The sequence below is a fragment of the Plasmopara halstedii genome (genome assembly GCF_900000015.1).
Source record: "Plasmopara halstedii genome assembly, contig: Scaffold_322, whole genome shotgun sequence".
NCBI lineage: Eukaryota > Oomycota > Peronosporomycetes > Peronosporales > Peronosporaceae > Plasmopara > Plasmopara halstedii.
Window position 1 is genome coordinate 1,713,686 of NW_020187243.1, and position 14,791 is coordinate 1,728,476.

The 14,791-nt window shown below is 42.9% G+C and overlaps 2 protein-coding genes across 2 annotated transcripts; both read right to left on the reverse strand.

The window, feature by feature from the left end:
- Positions 1-3,619: 3,619 nt before the first annotated feature.
- Positions 3,620-4,422, reverse strand: PHALS_08479 (uncharacterized protein; the record flags this gene model as incomplete). Its single annotated transcript, XM_024723833.1, has 4 exons — positions 3,620-3,731; positions 3,823-3,918; positions 3,980-4,182; positions 4,252-4,422. 4 exons carry the CDS (start codon positions 4,420-4,422, stop codon positions 3,620-3,622), a joined length of 582 nt encoding a protein of 193 aa, XP_024574770.1.
- A 6,688-nt stretch (positions 4,423-11,110) lies between these two features.
- Positions 11,111-11,878, reverse strand: PHALS_08480 (NLP-like protein; the record flags this gene model as incomplete). The annotated part of the gene is made up of 1 exon (XM_024723834.1): positions 11,111-11,878. The coding sequence occupies one exon, from the start codon at positions 11,876-11,878 to the stop codon at positions 11,111-11,113; it is 768 nt and encodes a 255-aa protein (XP_024574771.1).
- Positions 11,879-14,791: the final 2,913 nt, after the last annotated feature.

The following is a 14,791-nucleotide window of genomic DNA, read 5'->3' on the forward strand; positions in this document are numbered from 1 at the left end:
ATAGACCAAAATTGGCGGCAAATGTCGCGATCTACAAAGTAAATCTGGACGGGTAATTACAGTTGCAAGCTGGGGTGCCCTGATATCAATTTTAGAAAAACGCACCAAAATGAATGTTTATCGTAGTATCCTGAGCATAATCTGGTGGTGACAGGCAATTGTCAGCCGCAAGTAGATGTGGCGGGCCCTGTGGTATCAAATACGGCCCAATTCCGCCACGATATATCGGTACTGCTTTGTCAGCTCAAACGTGCGACGCATTCATCTTGCGAAGCAGTTGAACCACACATATTTGCCCCGTGAGAACTCTCACTGGCAAATGAAGCGCTAAGGGTATTCTAGGAGGTTGCAAGTCCCCCCTCATTGCTTCAGACAGAACAATTCCCCCGAGAACGTCTGGAAAGCGTTGCAGGAAGAAGAAGTCCCCAGACTAGTACAGTAAGTGCTGGAGAAGAAGCTGAGCTCGTCATTGAGAAAATGTGCAGAGGACTGAGTGCGACGAATGGGACGGCTATCGCATGGATTTCTTCAGCTCCTATGTATCTCTTCTTGAAGGAATATCACGACGTGGTCACAAGAAGTAAAATCAGGTTTCTGAAATCCAACATCGCGTCGCACGTTATAAGCACTTACTTACTGCTGGAACAGTCTGACGCCAAAGCAATATTCTTACGTTCGATGCACAAAGCGGGAATGTCAATCCCTCCGCTCAGTATTGACTTTCTGCACCAGAAAGGCTGTCGGCGCCGGGTCATCCTGTTCTTTCTCCAGCGGGGTATATGCAGAGCGTGCACCAGGTAATAAGTGGAAACGGCTCTATGGCAATCTATCCGAAGTTTGCCATCAAAAGTCAATAATTATTAAGTTAGTGATTTTATTCCGCTTACCAGATACTGGTAATAGCCTGGTGTAACGCCGGATCACTAACCGCTTTTTATGGCAGTAAGCTACCCCTTGATCATCAGGCAGCCGTCGGAGGACGACTCTTGCATGGCTAGTTCTCAATAACTCTCTAGGCTACGGCGACACACCGGCTTTTCCGAGAATCTTTTGCAGGGAACCAACCTTAAATGGATCAACTTCCGGATGCGCTCTCTGCGTTGCAATGCCGTCGCTCAGCGCATCCGATAATTGCTCACATCAGCGCCGGTGCATGACGAGTCTCTTGGAAAGAATTTACGTACCGCCATAATCCGAGTAAGCTCAAGAGAGCCAGCCACGAAATTGTCGCCCTTCGCCGACTCTGCTCGTCGGGCAAAGAGTGACCACTTCCGCTTGAAATGAATAGAAGGTAAGTGAGCTCACCATGGCTGTAATCATAATCAAGTGACGTTGAATAGGATACACTGGCTTCACCAGCTCATGGGAATTTAAAGCCCCACTTCGGCAAGATTGCCCTGGCGCCACCGCTTACACCCTACAACTTTGCTTCTCCTAGAACGGAGTGGCATAACGACTTTTTTTCCAGTAAGTACTGTTTCAAGGTTGAAGATTGGTCAGTACTAAGCTTAGTAGACTCATGGAGATGTGCAGGCTGATGAAAGCAAGAAGCTGATGTAGTAATCATCCATTTTGACGTCCACGCCATGCTCTGTGTATCGAAAATTCATGCATTTTACGACGTTCTAGTCTGACGACTGCTTTACCGAAGCCGGTTTACGAGATTGTCTGCTTCACCCAGTGTGCGAATTGTGTGTCAGCTTTTCTGCCAGTGTTCAGTACCAAAAGTACGGTTCTTATGGCGAGTTCGGACGTACCTGACGAGGGTGCAGGCATGTTTTGGCAATATGGTCAATTCATGAGTTACACACAACGTATCGAGTAAGTTGCAAGCGATCGTTACGCTATCTGATTGAAAAACGGGTTAGTCAAACAAATGTGCAAGTCATCGACGCGATGCAACAAGCAACTCATGACACGTTGACTTCACAATCACAACGCGATTAAAACTGGCCATGACTCTTGCGTTTGCAAACAAGCAAGCTAACTACGCTCAACGTGAATTTCTGTACAAAGTGTCGTGACACAGGGAACGTACTCGGAGTACATGTCTCGTGTAGAAGTAAGACAGATTGTTGACAATGTTTTATCCTTGGTAATCGGTCTTGCCGTAGCTTTCTCAGCTAGGTGAAGGTGCCGAATCGGGACAAAAACGTCAGTCTGACCGGACTGTCGGAAAACACTTCGGCTGCTTCATCACAACCTCTGGGTTGGCGTAAGTCGTTGGTTTGTTAAAAAGAAAACTCCCGAAGCTGATTGTGTTCGTTAAAGCAGGCACAGGTTTGGGAGAAAAATTGAGCCGAGAGCGTTTATTTTCGTAAAATGTCTTAAAATGACAAATTTGCGGCGTACATTATGGTGGTAGAAAATGTTACGGATTTACGCCGTTTCAATGAACCTACACCACACTATTATCAATATTATCCATCTCATTTGGTGAGCGGCTCAGACGTCCGAAAGTAAACCTCTACGATGAAACATCGTGATTAGTACTGTTACGGATGAGGGTGATCAGAGTACGTACTGGAGAAGATTGTGGAACGCGTGGGTTTCTATCCCATGTCATACAACATATTGGTTTTTAATGATATCTATGTATAATCAATTCTAATAAGTATTTTCTAGGCTAACTTTAACAATAGAAATCACTTTGAAATTAAATAACAAGTATATAGTTACTTAAGCGGCTCTTGATCCGCTTCTACTTTTGGCGTACGAATCAATCCTCGGTTAGATTGATATCATGAACACGTCGAGTTAAACTCCCTTTGGATGAGACGTTCATCATTGTAATCTGTTTCTGTGATCATAACAAAGCGTTATGGCTCCGTCCTAAAGCGAAATTGGGTACAGAAGAACGTTAACTTTATGCGTGCGCAGTAGTTGCAAAGAGGGTACCCTTCACTTATAGCGAAAAGAAGAATGCTAGACAGTCAGTTGCTCTTTATTTTTGAACTTCATATTCTTGTGATCAAGAGAGGCTGGATGATTCCAGAATTTTTGCGTCACTATCAAGGACAATAAGACTTTATGCATAACGTGAGAAAGCCGCCAACATATCCTACGGATACTTGCTTGTTTCCACTCGAAGATACCAGTAATTGTCGCATTTCATCACCATATTGTCATACTTAAAGAATTCTGACCGTGACAATAGATCGAAGAGAACAGTGCAAGGTGTACATACATCATTATGTGTTGGTAACGTAACATATATTGGGTAAGCACTTAATTGTACGTGCGAAACGTGTTAACGGATGATGATCTCGCTGCAAGTATTAGCGCATGTGGTTCCGGTAGAATGTTAGCAGACCATTAGTATGTGAATTTTGATCACCATTTCAAGTGTTTGGTGATAATGACATCATGATCTTCGTGGGCGTTTTGGGCATATTGACTCTTTTCGCTGCTCTCGACGACAATATTTATCAAAGATATAACAAAGCTTTTCTCCGACAAAGTTATTTGCCAACATTGGTTACCGGTGGCCATTGTTTCCGATATAGCTATAGCGAGTGTTACGCAAACTTCGCTCAAGTCAATACGGTACATGTCTTAGTATGACATCCCCAACCAGAATGGCACCACACTGGGCTTACATTCGTTCTGTCATTTGAGTTCATCCGATATCAATTGCGCATTTTGGGCCCACACCTTCCTGCAACTCCTTGTAAATATTCATAAAGGACTGATTTCCCAGCTCTTGAAGAGCTCGATCAGATTGCATGGGACTAACATCCCCCAAGAATACCCGATTACTCCATCGCAAGCTTATGATCGTCTTCGCTATCTACTCGTATCTGCATCACGAGTACGTCTTACGGTAGAGTTGACTCAGCAGTACCATTATTTTGAAAATAAAGATTCATCCGTCGTAACTGCGTGGCCGCTCTACTTGCCGACGCTCGTGGAGACATTCTGGAGATGCTATCAGCCTATTGTGACAGCTAGTGTGCATCTTCAAGCGAGCAATCTTTACTTCTTGCCCTTGGACTGCATGTTTGTCGATCCCTGCGGGTCAACGGTAGGAATAACATTATTAAACGTATCAATTTGAATAGGAAGTAGATAATCGGATATACCGTGTTCTTCCACAGCAAGTACAGTCGATTTGAAACTTGGCCGTCGGGTTGACCTTAGTAGTTCAAGTTCGTTGTGCACTTTGACAGAGAAAGAGTCCGACTTAGCAAACGCAAAGAGTAAAGAGTCCCATCAATTGTGTCAATATGTAAGGTCTTTTGTATTTCTCACAACTACACCACAGTATGTTGTGGATTTTGTACATTCGTAAAGATTAAATCTTGCACAATTGCGCAAAAGGTTACGTGTTCGTACACAGCAATTCAGTACGTATTCCTGTGCAGCCTTTGCTTCATGCATCAGCGCCTTCGACGGGATACCGGTTCGGCAGAATGTCGTCATCCCATCAATATGAGCTTCAAATTAGTTTATCAGAAGACGCGTCCAACAATGCCGGCATTACGGTCATTGTCGATCGTCCGAGAGAGATGTCTCATCCCGTTGTCAGCGACATAGTTTATGGTCACCAAATTTGATACGTCCAATGCTGACCCTACCCGGACACATAGTCAGACAGAACACGTTTATCGTATAAAGCAACCTATTCTTTAAAACACTTGCGTAAAGCGACTGAGGTGCTGATGTGATATACTCTCGCTGATTGAATTTGAAATACGTAGTTTACGAATACGCAACCTTCTACCCATTGTTCAGATGATGTGTTTACGAAATAACCCTTAAACACCATCACGACGTACCCCTGCCTTAGTTGAGGAGATGCTGTTGATGCTCCTTGACTTGTGACATCGTTCTGGCTACACTTCGCGGCAAGGTAGAATAATTCATCACGACAATACTGAGTGTCATGTGTCAGTTGTGCGACGCTACGAATGAGAACAAAGTGTGCAAAAGCAACAGGCCGACGCCAGAGGGAAATGAAACAAACTTAAGTTTGTGATGAGTGAAAATGTTTAACTGAAGGCTGTGAATGTACCTCTGTATGAAGTGTCTGCAGTCGATGAGACAACATTCCATCGAGCTGGTGGGTCGTATATATAATTAGAATGGAAAGGCTGTATTCAAATCAACATTGAAATGGATACGAACACATCTTGTGTCTTGCGTAAGATTGCTAGTGAAATACCACGATCCCGCTCTTGGGATCGATAGAGATGCGAAGCTCTCTGTTGAATTTAATGTCCCATCGTGCACTTCCTCAATTGTAGGTGACATAATTTTTGATCAATGGCGGCAATCCAGTTCTACATAGCCTGAAGATGCCTCAAACAAATAGACTCGCTTTGGTAACGCAAAATGCACTTTCAAATGTTGACTAAAGTACTATTGGTTGTAAAAAGTCTCTCAAATAGTTTCAACGTGTCGCCATAATCGTAAGAGCGCACGCTGGAAGGGTGATCGGCAATTCGCTAGGACTGTAACTGGTATCTGGTGAAGTGGAAAAACCTATCCTCGCCGCAAAAATTATGAAAATTTGAGATACCTTTCCGGCAAAATTGTCAGGCTTCCACGCCTTAAACCTAGTGCACCCTTTATCTTTTTTTTAAAAATGTAGAAACAGGATTGCGCACTTTTCGACAGCCAGTAAAAACTGGTCCTGATCAACCAAAAGGCTATAATAGTAGTAGTGCCTGCAGACTCATCGGGATGAGTAGAGCTCCTTACACAAAAGTTGAGGTGGCAGGGATTCACCTCGATGCCGTACGTCGTGCTTTGTTTACAAACTCACACATTAAACTGTGTTTCAGTCTGTCGTTTGCTTTACTGAAGCTGGTTTGTAAAGCTGATGGACGGGTAGAGCGACATGCCTTTTTTACATAGTTTCTGAAATTGGATATAATACCTTCGGCACTTTCACCTCCATTCGGTACCAATAGCACATTTCGTATAAAGAGAAGGGATATACCCACTTGCGGCGCTAGGGTTTTATCTGAGCGATGATGCGATGCGGGGTTGGACAGCGCTCTTGGATCTACTCGCGAGCAGTTACTTTATTCTCTGCTCGAGGGAAAGACCCACAAGCACATAAATCAATAATCGCTCCGTCATGGCGCGACGAGCAGCGCTGATGACATGAATCCATAATCACTACATGGCTGAGTCCACTAGAGTCCTGCGACTACCGCACTTAAAATAAGCAAACTTGGTTTGCCTGATTAAGTTCAGCCTATTAGTAACAAGCTGGACGTCATCGCTAGTTCCATGGCAGAGTGTCGCGCAATAAGGATTGCACACGGAGTGTATGTCTCGTGTAGAAGTGAGGTTGAGCGTGGAACCGGCTTTATTTTCGGTGAACGGCCTCGCCGTATATTCCTCGGTAAGGGCAGAAGCGTCGAGCCAAAAAAACGTCATAATGGCCGTTCTATCAGAAATCATCAAACAGGGCTCGTAGGTTATTGATCGCGCGGACTTATCTTTCCAAGTGGCACGTTGAGTCATTTGGGCACGCTTTAAGCGAAGACTATCGATACCGATTCAGTAGTTCGATCGTAAGAGCACGTAAAATTAGGTGTATTGGCAGATACCAAATAGGTGCTTTGGTATAATCACATTAGCGAGAAGTATTGTCATCTGTCATGGATAACTCCGTCTTTGAAGACACTCAGGCATTACTGACCTTGAGAGAAAGGCAGCTATTGTAGCGGGGCTGCCGTAGCTCTTTCGCTTAGAGGAAGCTTGGTTCAGGTCTGTGACCTTCGTTCTATACTTAGAGCTAGTACGAGTGTAGAGAATCGCAATCCGCTTACTCCAACAGAAACTACAACCTTAACCCAATGCTAATTACCTCTTTCGTTTAGCACGTATACTGTATATATTTCTCGGCTATTACTTGCGGCAACGCCGCCTAAATCTAAACGTATAGAGTTTCCTATGTATATAGTAAAACCTTATCAAATGTATAGCTACAGGCAGTTCAGCCACGTACTAACTTCTTGTTTAAGTATATCCACACACCATTGTGTGGTCACACCATCTTGTGTAAATCACAGCATCTTCTGCGACCCGCACCCTTCACACCCGAGCACGCGAAACCCCGTTTCAGCTATCCTCAAGCCCAACAGATCCTATTCATCCATTGTACGCAAATCTACAACGTAGGGACAAGAACCCCACTACGCGTGCTACCCCAGATCACAGAGCGCGCAATTATTAACATGGGTTTTGCGACTCAATGCTATGTCTCACAACACTGACCTTTGTCAAGAAAACAGTGTGACGTAATGAACATTGAATTGTGCAAAGCTTAGAACGGGTGTGATGTGTATGTTTATAATTAGCCTTACGCGGGCGCCGTAAATGCGCAAACGCCGTTTTAGCGGCAGCGCAGCATGGTTGATCGCGGCATGCTCAGTGCCTTTGACCTAGTTCTACTGCTAATGAGCAACAATTATGTCTCTCTCGTGCAATAGGTACCTCGATCGGGATGCTCTGGTAGTGAGATTTCATCCCACAGGGGTTGAATAATGATACCAGTCACGCTAAATTGGTTGGTGACGCAGCTATTCAGGCAACGTCGTGCCCATACAGAGACCTATTTTAAAGATATACGAGTAGAACACGGAAGTCCCACGCAAAGACTGCATTAAACACTTGCGATCAGCACACAAGTACTCGCACTTCAACGTGCCGTTTGACAATCAGGACGACGTGTCGTTGGCTCATTTAATCCTCTTCACTAGCTGCTAAATTGGAAACATGGTATCCGCGCAGATTTAACATCACCATAGAGTGGTCGATGCATCTATACCAAAGAGACTTGAAGAAGGCTAGGACTTGTCGGCCACGTACACAAATATGGTGCAAAGTATGTAGACATGACGCAACGCCACGCCAGTCACACTCATGGGGCTATCAAATAGTGCTGGGGACAGTGCATTCAAGACGTGCAAAAGATATGGATGAACTGATTTTGATCCTTCCAAATGAATCGGCTTTTCCATGTCGTTCATGTCGTTTCAGCATTTGCCACAAGCTTTCCTTTCTTCCAACCGAATATGAAAGTGCATGGACTTGAGTCGCGTTGTGTCTTGATAGCAAGATTCAGTATAAATGAACTAGTCATCTGACGACAAAGACCAACTCAGAATAACGCATGCTCTTGTGAAGTTCAAGGTATACCTCTTTGGCCCGTAGATATTGTAATCTATACAGCTCATACATCGCTGCGCACAGTGACGTTGTTTTCATGTCTCTCACAGGAAATAATTCTATCTATCCATCTTTGTCGAGTAAAACTTTGAGACAACGTACAAGTGAGCTGGTTTCCTATGGTAATGACCGGTCTTGGGGCTCAAGTGATTAGTTGCTTGACCTGGGACCGGAGGATACCTGGTTCAATAATCATAGGACCTGAATTAAAGCAGCCGGATATAGGTCACTAAAATTGACGAATATTTATACACAAAAAGTGTGACTGCCCTGCCAACTCGCACCCAGACTTAGTAAGGCGGGCTGGATACCTCACTGTCCAAAAGGGCCTTTTTTGGAGAGATGAGTCTTTCGAAAACCGGTCCCAAAACGGGTTGGTAGCTACAAGCATTGTGCGTTAAAGAAAACTTCGTCCCAGCGTGTTGGTTCCGGTAGCATAAGACGTTGAATATGGTGGCGGATGTGCATTTATACCATCTCACTATAGACTATCGGTGGTCACAATGGCAATGTCGTCCATAAATGAAGAATTTATCGATCCGAAAAAGCATGTTGCGCATGCTTCTTCGCTTCTAAAACCTTTGACCTAGAAGTTTTAATCCGTTTGTTCAAGGAGTACGGTTGTCTGTCCGCACCGCTAACAAAATCCTTACTGTAGTAAAGCAATGCTCACCGTCGAGTAATCTCTCATGGTGAGAATCTAAAGCACACAACATTGCGCAACACATGACGTCACTTCAGTGTTTTCTCTTTTAGGCGAGCGTTTGTCTGGTGGCACAAGACGTACAAGTGAGCACGTTTGTTCGCACGTATGAGACGTGTCATCGGGCTAAACTTCGCCGCTTTCGCCTATGGTTCTGGTCAGCCTATTAGATTTGCATAGTATTTGCAGATCACAACTATAACCTTTTTCGGGATGCGTCTGGTAAAGCTGGCTGTGTGGTCGTCTGAGCAAATTTATCTCATCCCACTGCTGTCAGCTACGCCATTACAGGTAACTATTTATCTAAGCTGCTCCTTGACAATGTGAGTTGTGGAATGGCGTGTCGGTGGCTATTGTGTTGAAACGAGATCCGCGCTTTACAAAAAAGTTATGTCATACTTTACTCGGTGTGCTACGCACCAGATCATTTTTGTCCTTTGTAGACTGATGGATAAACGTTTCGCGATCATTGCAGGATAAAATTCGTTTGAAACAGGTGCGCGAAGAGACGGTGGTGCTGAATCCTATTGCTTCCACTTATTGAAGTGTCGTCAAGTAATGCAGTGCCTATTTCTACAGGTTTGCCCATTTTCAATCAAATTGGTCGATTAATCCCAGGCTCTTTCAGCACAGCCACAAAGCGGTTTCGATCTGGTTGGTGGATTGGCTTGCGATATTATCCGACTCGCTGATTAAGCCCGGCTACACTTTACCACAATGCGCATAGTCGGCGCCGCCATGACTGTCAGCTAATATGTTAAAAACAATATGTCGATGCTAAAAGCAGGCAAACACACGCCCGATTGGGCTTTCCAAGTGTTAGAAAATAGTTTTGCTTTTGAATTCAAACTAGTTTCATCATAATTCTTTTCCTGTAAAATTTATCTAACAGCCTTTGTCTCTATATCATGATTGTGCTGAAACTAACCAACTGGACAGAGCATGGCATCTATGCTCTATTTTCTCTGAACATCGAGAAAATCGACTTGCAGAATTGTATGGTAGTCTAGTTCATAGATACACACCACGCTCTGCGACTACATGGCTTTGAATCTATCGGCTCCAATTTCCTGAGTAAGGAAGGGACGTGCCCAAAAGCGCTACGTTTACATAGTGTGAGAGAAATAAGACATCATTGAAAGCACTGTCACACGATGGCGCTTCGCAAAATGTTTGACACATTGTGTTTGAAGTCAGGCAATTTTACCTTGTGCCGACAATACAATCGTTAGTGCTTTCGAGTATGTGCCACCTTATTAAGATTTTAATTTGCTACTGGCAAGTCAACAATCTTCAAACGCATAGCCAATCAAAGCACAGGCTGGCATTCCAAGACCTAATTCTGCGCAACGAGCATGCGAATAACATGTTAAGTTCCGCTCCTAAGTAATCTATTGTCTTTGCTAGATTATTGATCGCATTGCAATTTGCTTACAATGAAACACATTCAGGTGCACAGTATCTCCAGGTATGCTACAATTTGAGTAAGAATTCCAATTGAGCCTCATTGAGTTTGATTGACGTGTAATTTTACAGCATTATGAAAACGCTTTCCTGCCTTGAGTCTATCCTTAGGCTAGCATCAGAGTTTGTTCGCAGGTCTCGTCCACAACCTCATTGAGGTATCGTCCACTATCACTACACAATAAGCCACAACAGTATGTTTGCAATCTCTTGTTACTAGGGATCCCTGCTTGATCTTAAAGGTGGGTATACTTCGGCAATACTTAAAGAAATCTCGTGGTACAGGAAAAACACTAATAATAATATATAGTATTTCGACCTCAAATGACGGGGGCAGTATCATTAGTATATCACTGCTCTCAGAACAGGTTTATCATTGAATTTTGATATTTACCTCTTCTATTTGCAAATAATCATTTTCTTTCTCATATTTTTTATATTTCAGGCTAAAAAACCAGAATTTGAACTGCATTAGATTGTATCCAATAGAACCAAGTAGCAGTTTAAACTGCGGCAAAAAAAGAAAGACCAGCGCAAAAATGTGACGTAGTTCAACAAATATGATCCTAGAGCATAGTACACAAGAGAATTTATAAACCTTTATCAAATGCCTCGAATGCATATAACAATATAACAATATAACAATATAACATTATGCCAATATAACAATATAACAATAACGATACACTATATTTATATGAAAATTCCTTACTAGTGCACGTACTGCTCTATATGCTCCAAGATGGTAGATGCTGCTTAAAACGGGAACGCCATTTGTAACACCTCATTGAACCTTAAATCCTGCAACGGTGGGTTAGCAAAGTGTTCAGGACGATGATTTGTCATTAGCGCGGCTTTTGCTTCGTCCGTCAGTTGGTCTAACGTGATAAGATCCTGAAACTCTCCAGAGCGGCTCGTGAGTTCAAATCCATGCATTTTGAGCCAAAAACTCTGTTGCGACTTGATCTTGACAGTGGTATGATTATGCACATATTTTGAATGAAGTGGTGAGTATTTCTTGACGCCGTCCGCAAGTCGTGGTAGTGTCACAGCGAGAAGAGTTGACTCGTCCGGATCCGGACTGTTGGTCCAAATAATGGCCCATAACCAATGACTCACAAATTGGGTCGTCGGATCAAGAGCTCCCGGGAAGTACCAAGTGTACATAATGGCCCACTTGCCTTTGTACCAGTCGGAACGCGAATACACTTGCGAGCCCAAAGGAGACCCTCGGCAAGACGCTCGAGGATTATGTTTCCACTCTACTCCGCTACTGAGCGACCCATTTGCTTGTACTGCTGGGTACGGATGACATCCACTGTCAATATAGAGCGAAGGTTTATACTTGACGGCGGATTTCTGTGATTTTGTCTCGGGTTGCGGCTGTGGAAAAGGCTGGACTTGGTTCGCATCGATTAAATCTGGAATCGGATCTAAGTCTACTGAGCGGAACACAAAGTAACCATTGGCATAGGACAATGTGAAAATCGTAATTGCTCCAAAAAGAAAAGCACGAGGAGTCATATCGAGCTCGAGTGCGGTGCTGTGAGTTGACTAATGGAAGGTGATAGCACTACACAATTGTCAACCTCATTGAGGCAGAGAGATGTGAGACGTGAATCAATTCGCTTTGAGACTAGAAATAGAGAGAATGCTGATCCGTATCCTGTGTTGCGGTATTTGAGAATCTGCCTGTCACAAGATGCAGGAATAACACATGTAATCGGATAATGACAGAATCCGTGGTGATTACAACCTGTGTGCTAAAAGCGTAGTCATAGACCAGGTGGATTTGTCGGCTACGCTTCTTGGCATCCAAAATCATGAAGAGTATCAAAAAATAAGTCGGAGGCATCCAACAATATTAATTAACATATTCAGTGTTATGATCGGTAGTGTTGAATGTAATTCCAAAATAGACATCCAATATGATTAGAACACGCACTCTATGAAACATTAAATGTGTGATCACATGGTTCTAGCTCGTACTACTCATCGTATCCATTAACTCTAGCCTTTCCAGTCTAAAATCAAAACCCACAACTTAATACGGATACATATTCACTTGTCGTGGTATGCGCAAAATACAGGTGTTGACCTTACTCACCGCGTACTTACCGGACTGGTTTATACCGTTGCAGCGTCACTCCGCCGTCTGTATCAGTTGCTTGCTTCATGAATTATCGAAAAGGAAATTTGTTGTAGGACACCAACGCGAATGATAATGATAATATAAGTGTTCGTCAAAGTCTCACAAAGACTTTTGCTTCTTCAACATTGACTGGATGCCGGACACCTTCACGTCACACGCATTTTCACGGTTTGGGACACATGATAGTACACTTATGCCTTTGGCATTATTTGATCTAATGGTCATTAAATCACGAACACTACGTTTTTTGTCATTTCTCCTTTCTGTCCCTGAAAAAAGAAAGAGCTGTTCTTTGATTCAGGATACATCTGTTGAGTGCGTGTCCAGAATCAGATTTAATTTGCTCAAATCCAATCTATTCTATTATTCGTTTTCACAGACGAGGTTACCTGCATATTACATGCAAAGTACACTGTCAATTAGTACCTTTGGAGAGATACAGACAGAACCATGCTGTGGATCATCTCCATACAAAATGTATTAGTCATTAGTTCCCACCAAATTTCCTTTCAAACAGCTGAAGGTTAATCAAATGCAGGTGCGCTATTTGTACCCTCAACTGAAAATTTGGTCGACCAATTTGCAAGAAGAGCCAAGAGCTAACACTGAATCAACTAGCCAGGTAAAGCTACACATGGTCCTACGGATTCAAACGGTAGGCAGGTATAAATTTGAGAATTTCACCCGCATTGATAACTGCTGCTCCTGAATAAGACCTTTACAACGTCACGCCCGACGTTGCAGCTATGGTGTCCCGAATTCGCAGCACGTTACATAGCGGATTCATTGATCTGGGTCTGTCCGGTTTTTGTGTTTTTGTAGCACATAATTTTGATTTACGAAATCGCAAGTGAATGTCATATTTTTGACCTACAAGCGACAATTTGGTTGTGGCTACGATCTCCGCTCGGCTTGCATCTCCTCTGCTGAAGTATTTGCTATAACTGTGTTTGCAGCACAGTTATAAGAATCCATATGTATTTGTAAGGGCATGATGGATTGGGATCTGGATCGAAACTGGATCATTTGTAAAGATGAGAGAGAGTATATCGGCAATGTACACTATGAGGATTGCTGACGATTTGGTGTGATTCATTTGTAGTCAATGGGCTGTTTGGTACTGGGTTCAGTATTTTAGATGTACTTTGGAATTTTATTCTCTTGAAGGATGTGTAATATACACATAAGTAGATAGTACCGAACCGAAGAGAACAGATCAATGAAATTGCTTGTGACTAGGCGGTACTTCTAATCGATAACCTTTTCACTCATAACGCTCGAGGAGTGAGGCCGTCACACTGACGGCCTCACTAATGATTGTTTGAAGCTTAATGTGAGCTTTCTGTTTCGAATAATGATACAATAATTTCATCCCCTAAGACTATACTCACTCTTTGTCATGAGCTACACTTAGCCGTTACACATATCTTTTGTATGCACTGTGGGAATTGATGTAAGGAAGGTTACAGTAAAAATTATTATTAACTGTCTCTAATCCAAAAATTCCTGACAAACGTCATAATCCTTACAGCATGGGCTACATCTTCTGTTGAACTTGGCCCAAAACAAGGCAGATTTATTTACACATTAAAAATCGCCTTAGATTGATTGACGTGGATACAATCTAATGCAGTTCAAATTTTAGTTCTTTAGCCTGAAATATAAGAAATATGAGATCAAAAAAATGATTATTTGCAAATAGAAAAAGTAAATATCAAAATTCAATGATAGACCTATTCTGAGAGCAGTGATAAACTAATGATACTGCCTCTGTCATTTGAGGTCGAAATACTATATATTATTATTAGTGTTTTTCCTGTAGTATAAAAGTATAAGTATTGCCGAAGTATACCCACCTATAAGATTAAGCAGGGATCCCTAGTAAGGTACAGAACCGGTAGCTTTTGACCCGATAGTTAAGAAGATCGAGCTGTGAGTTTGTCAGAGTTGTATAGATAAGAAGACGCACGGTCTCCCGTACCAAAAGCGGTGGGGTATAACGCCGACTGCAAGTCATGAAAAACAGGATCAATTTTTGAAGGTTGGTATGTTGACTCGCATTTGTCATAACGTAATGGTTGTTATGAATCGACTCGGGTGTCTAATATGCGAAGCCGGGTGTATAACAATAAAGATTATCTACCCGTGAGCAATGCTTTCCTTGGCGATATTATTCGCTACATCCGATATAACGTTTTTACAAGCTTGAGAATATGTGGTCGAGTAAACGCAAGTCGCTTTGGTCACCAATATAAACGGTTGGTACCGGCTGGCGAGTTCATGTC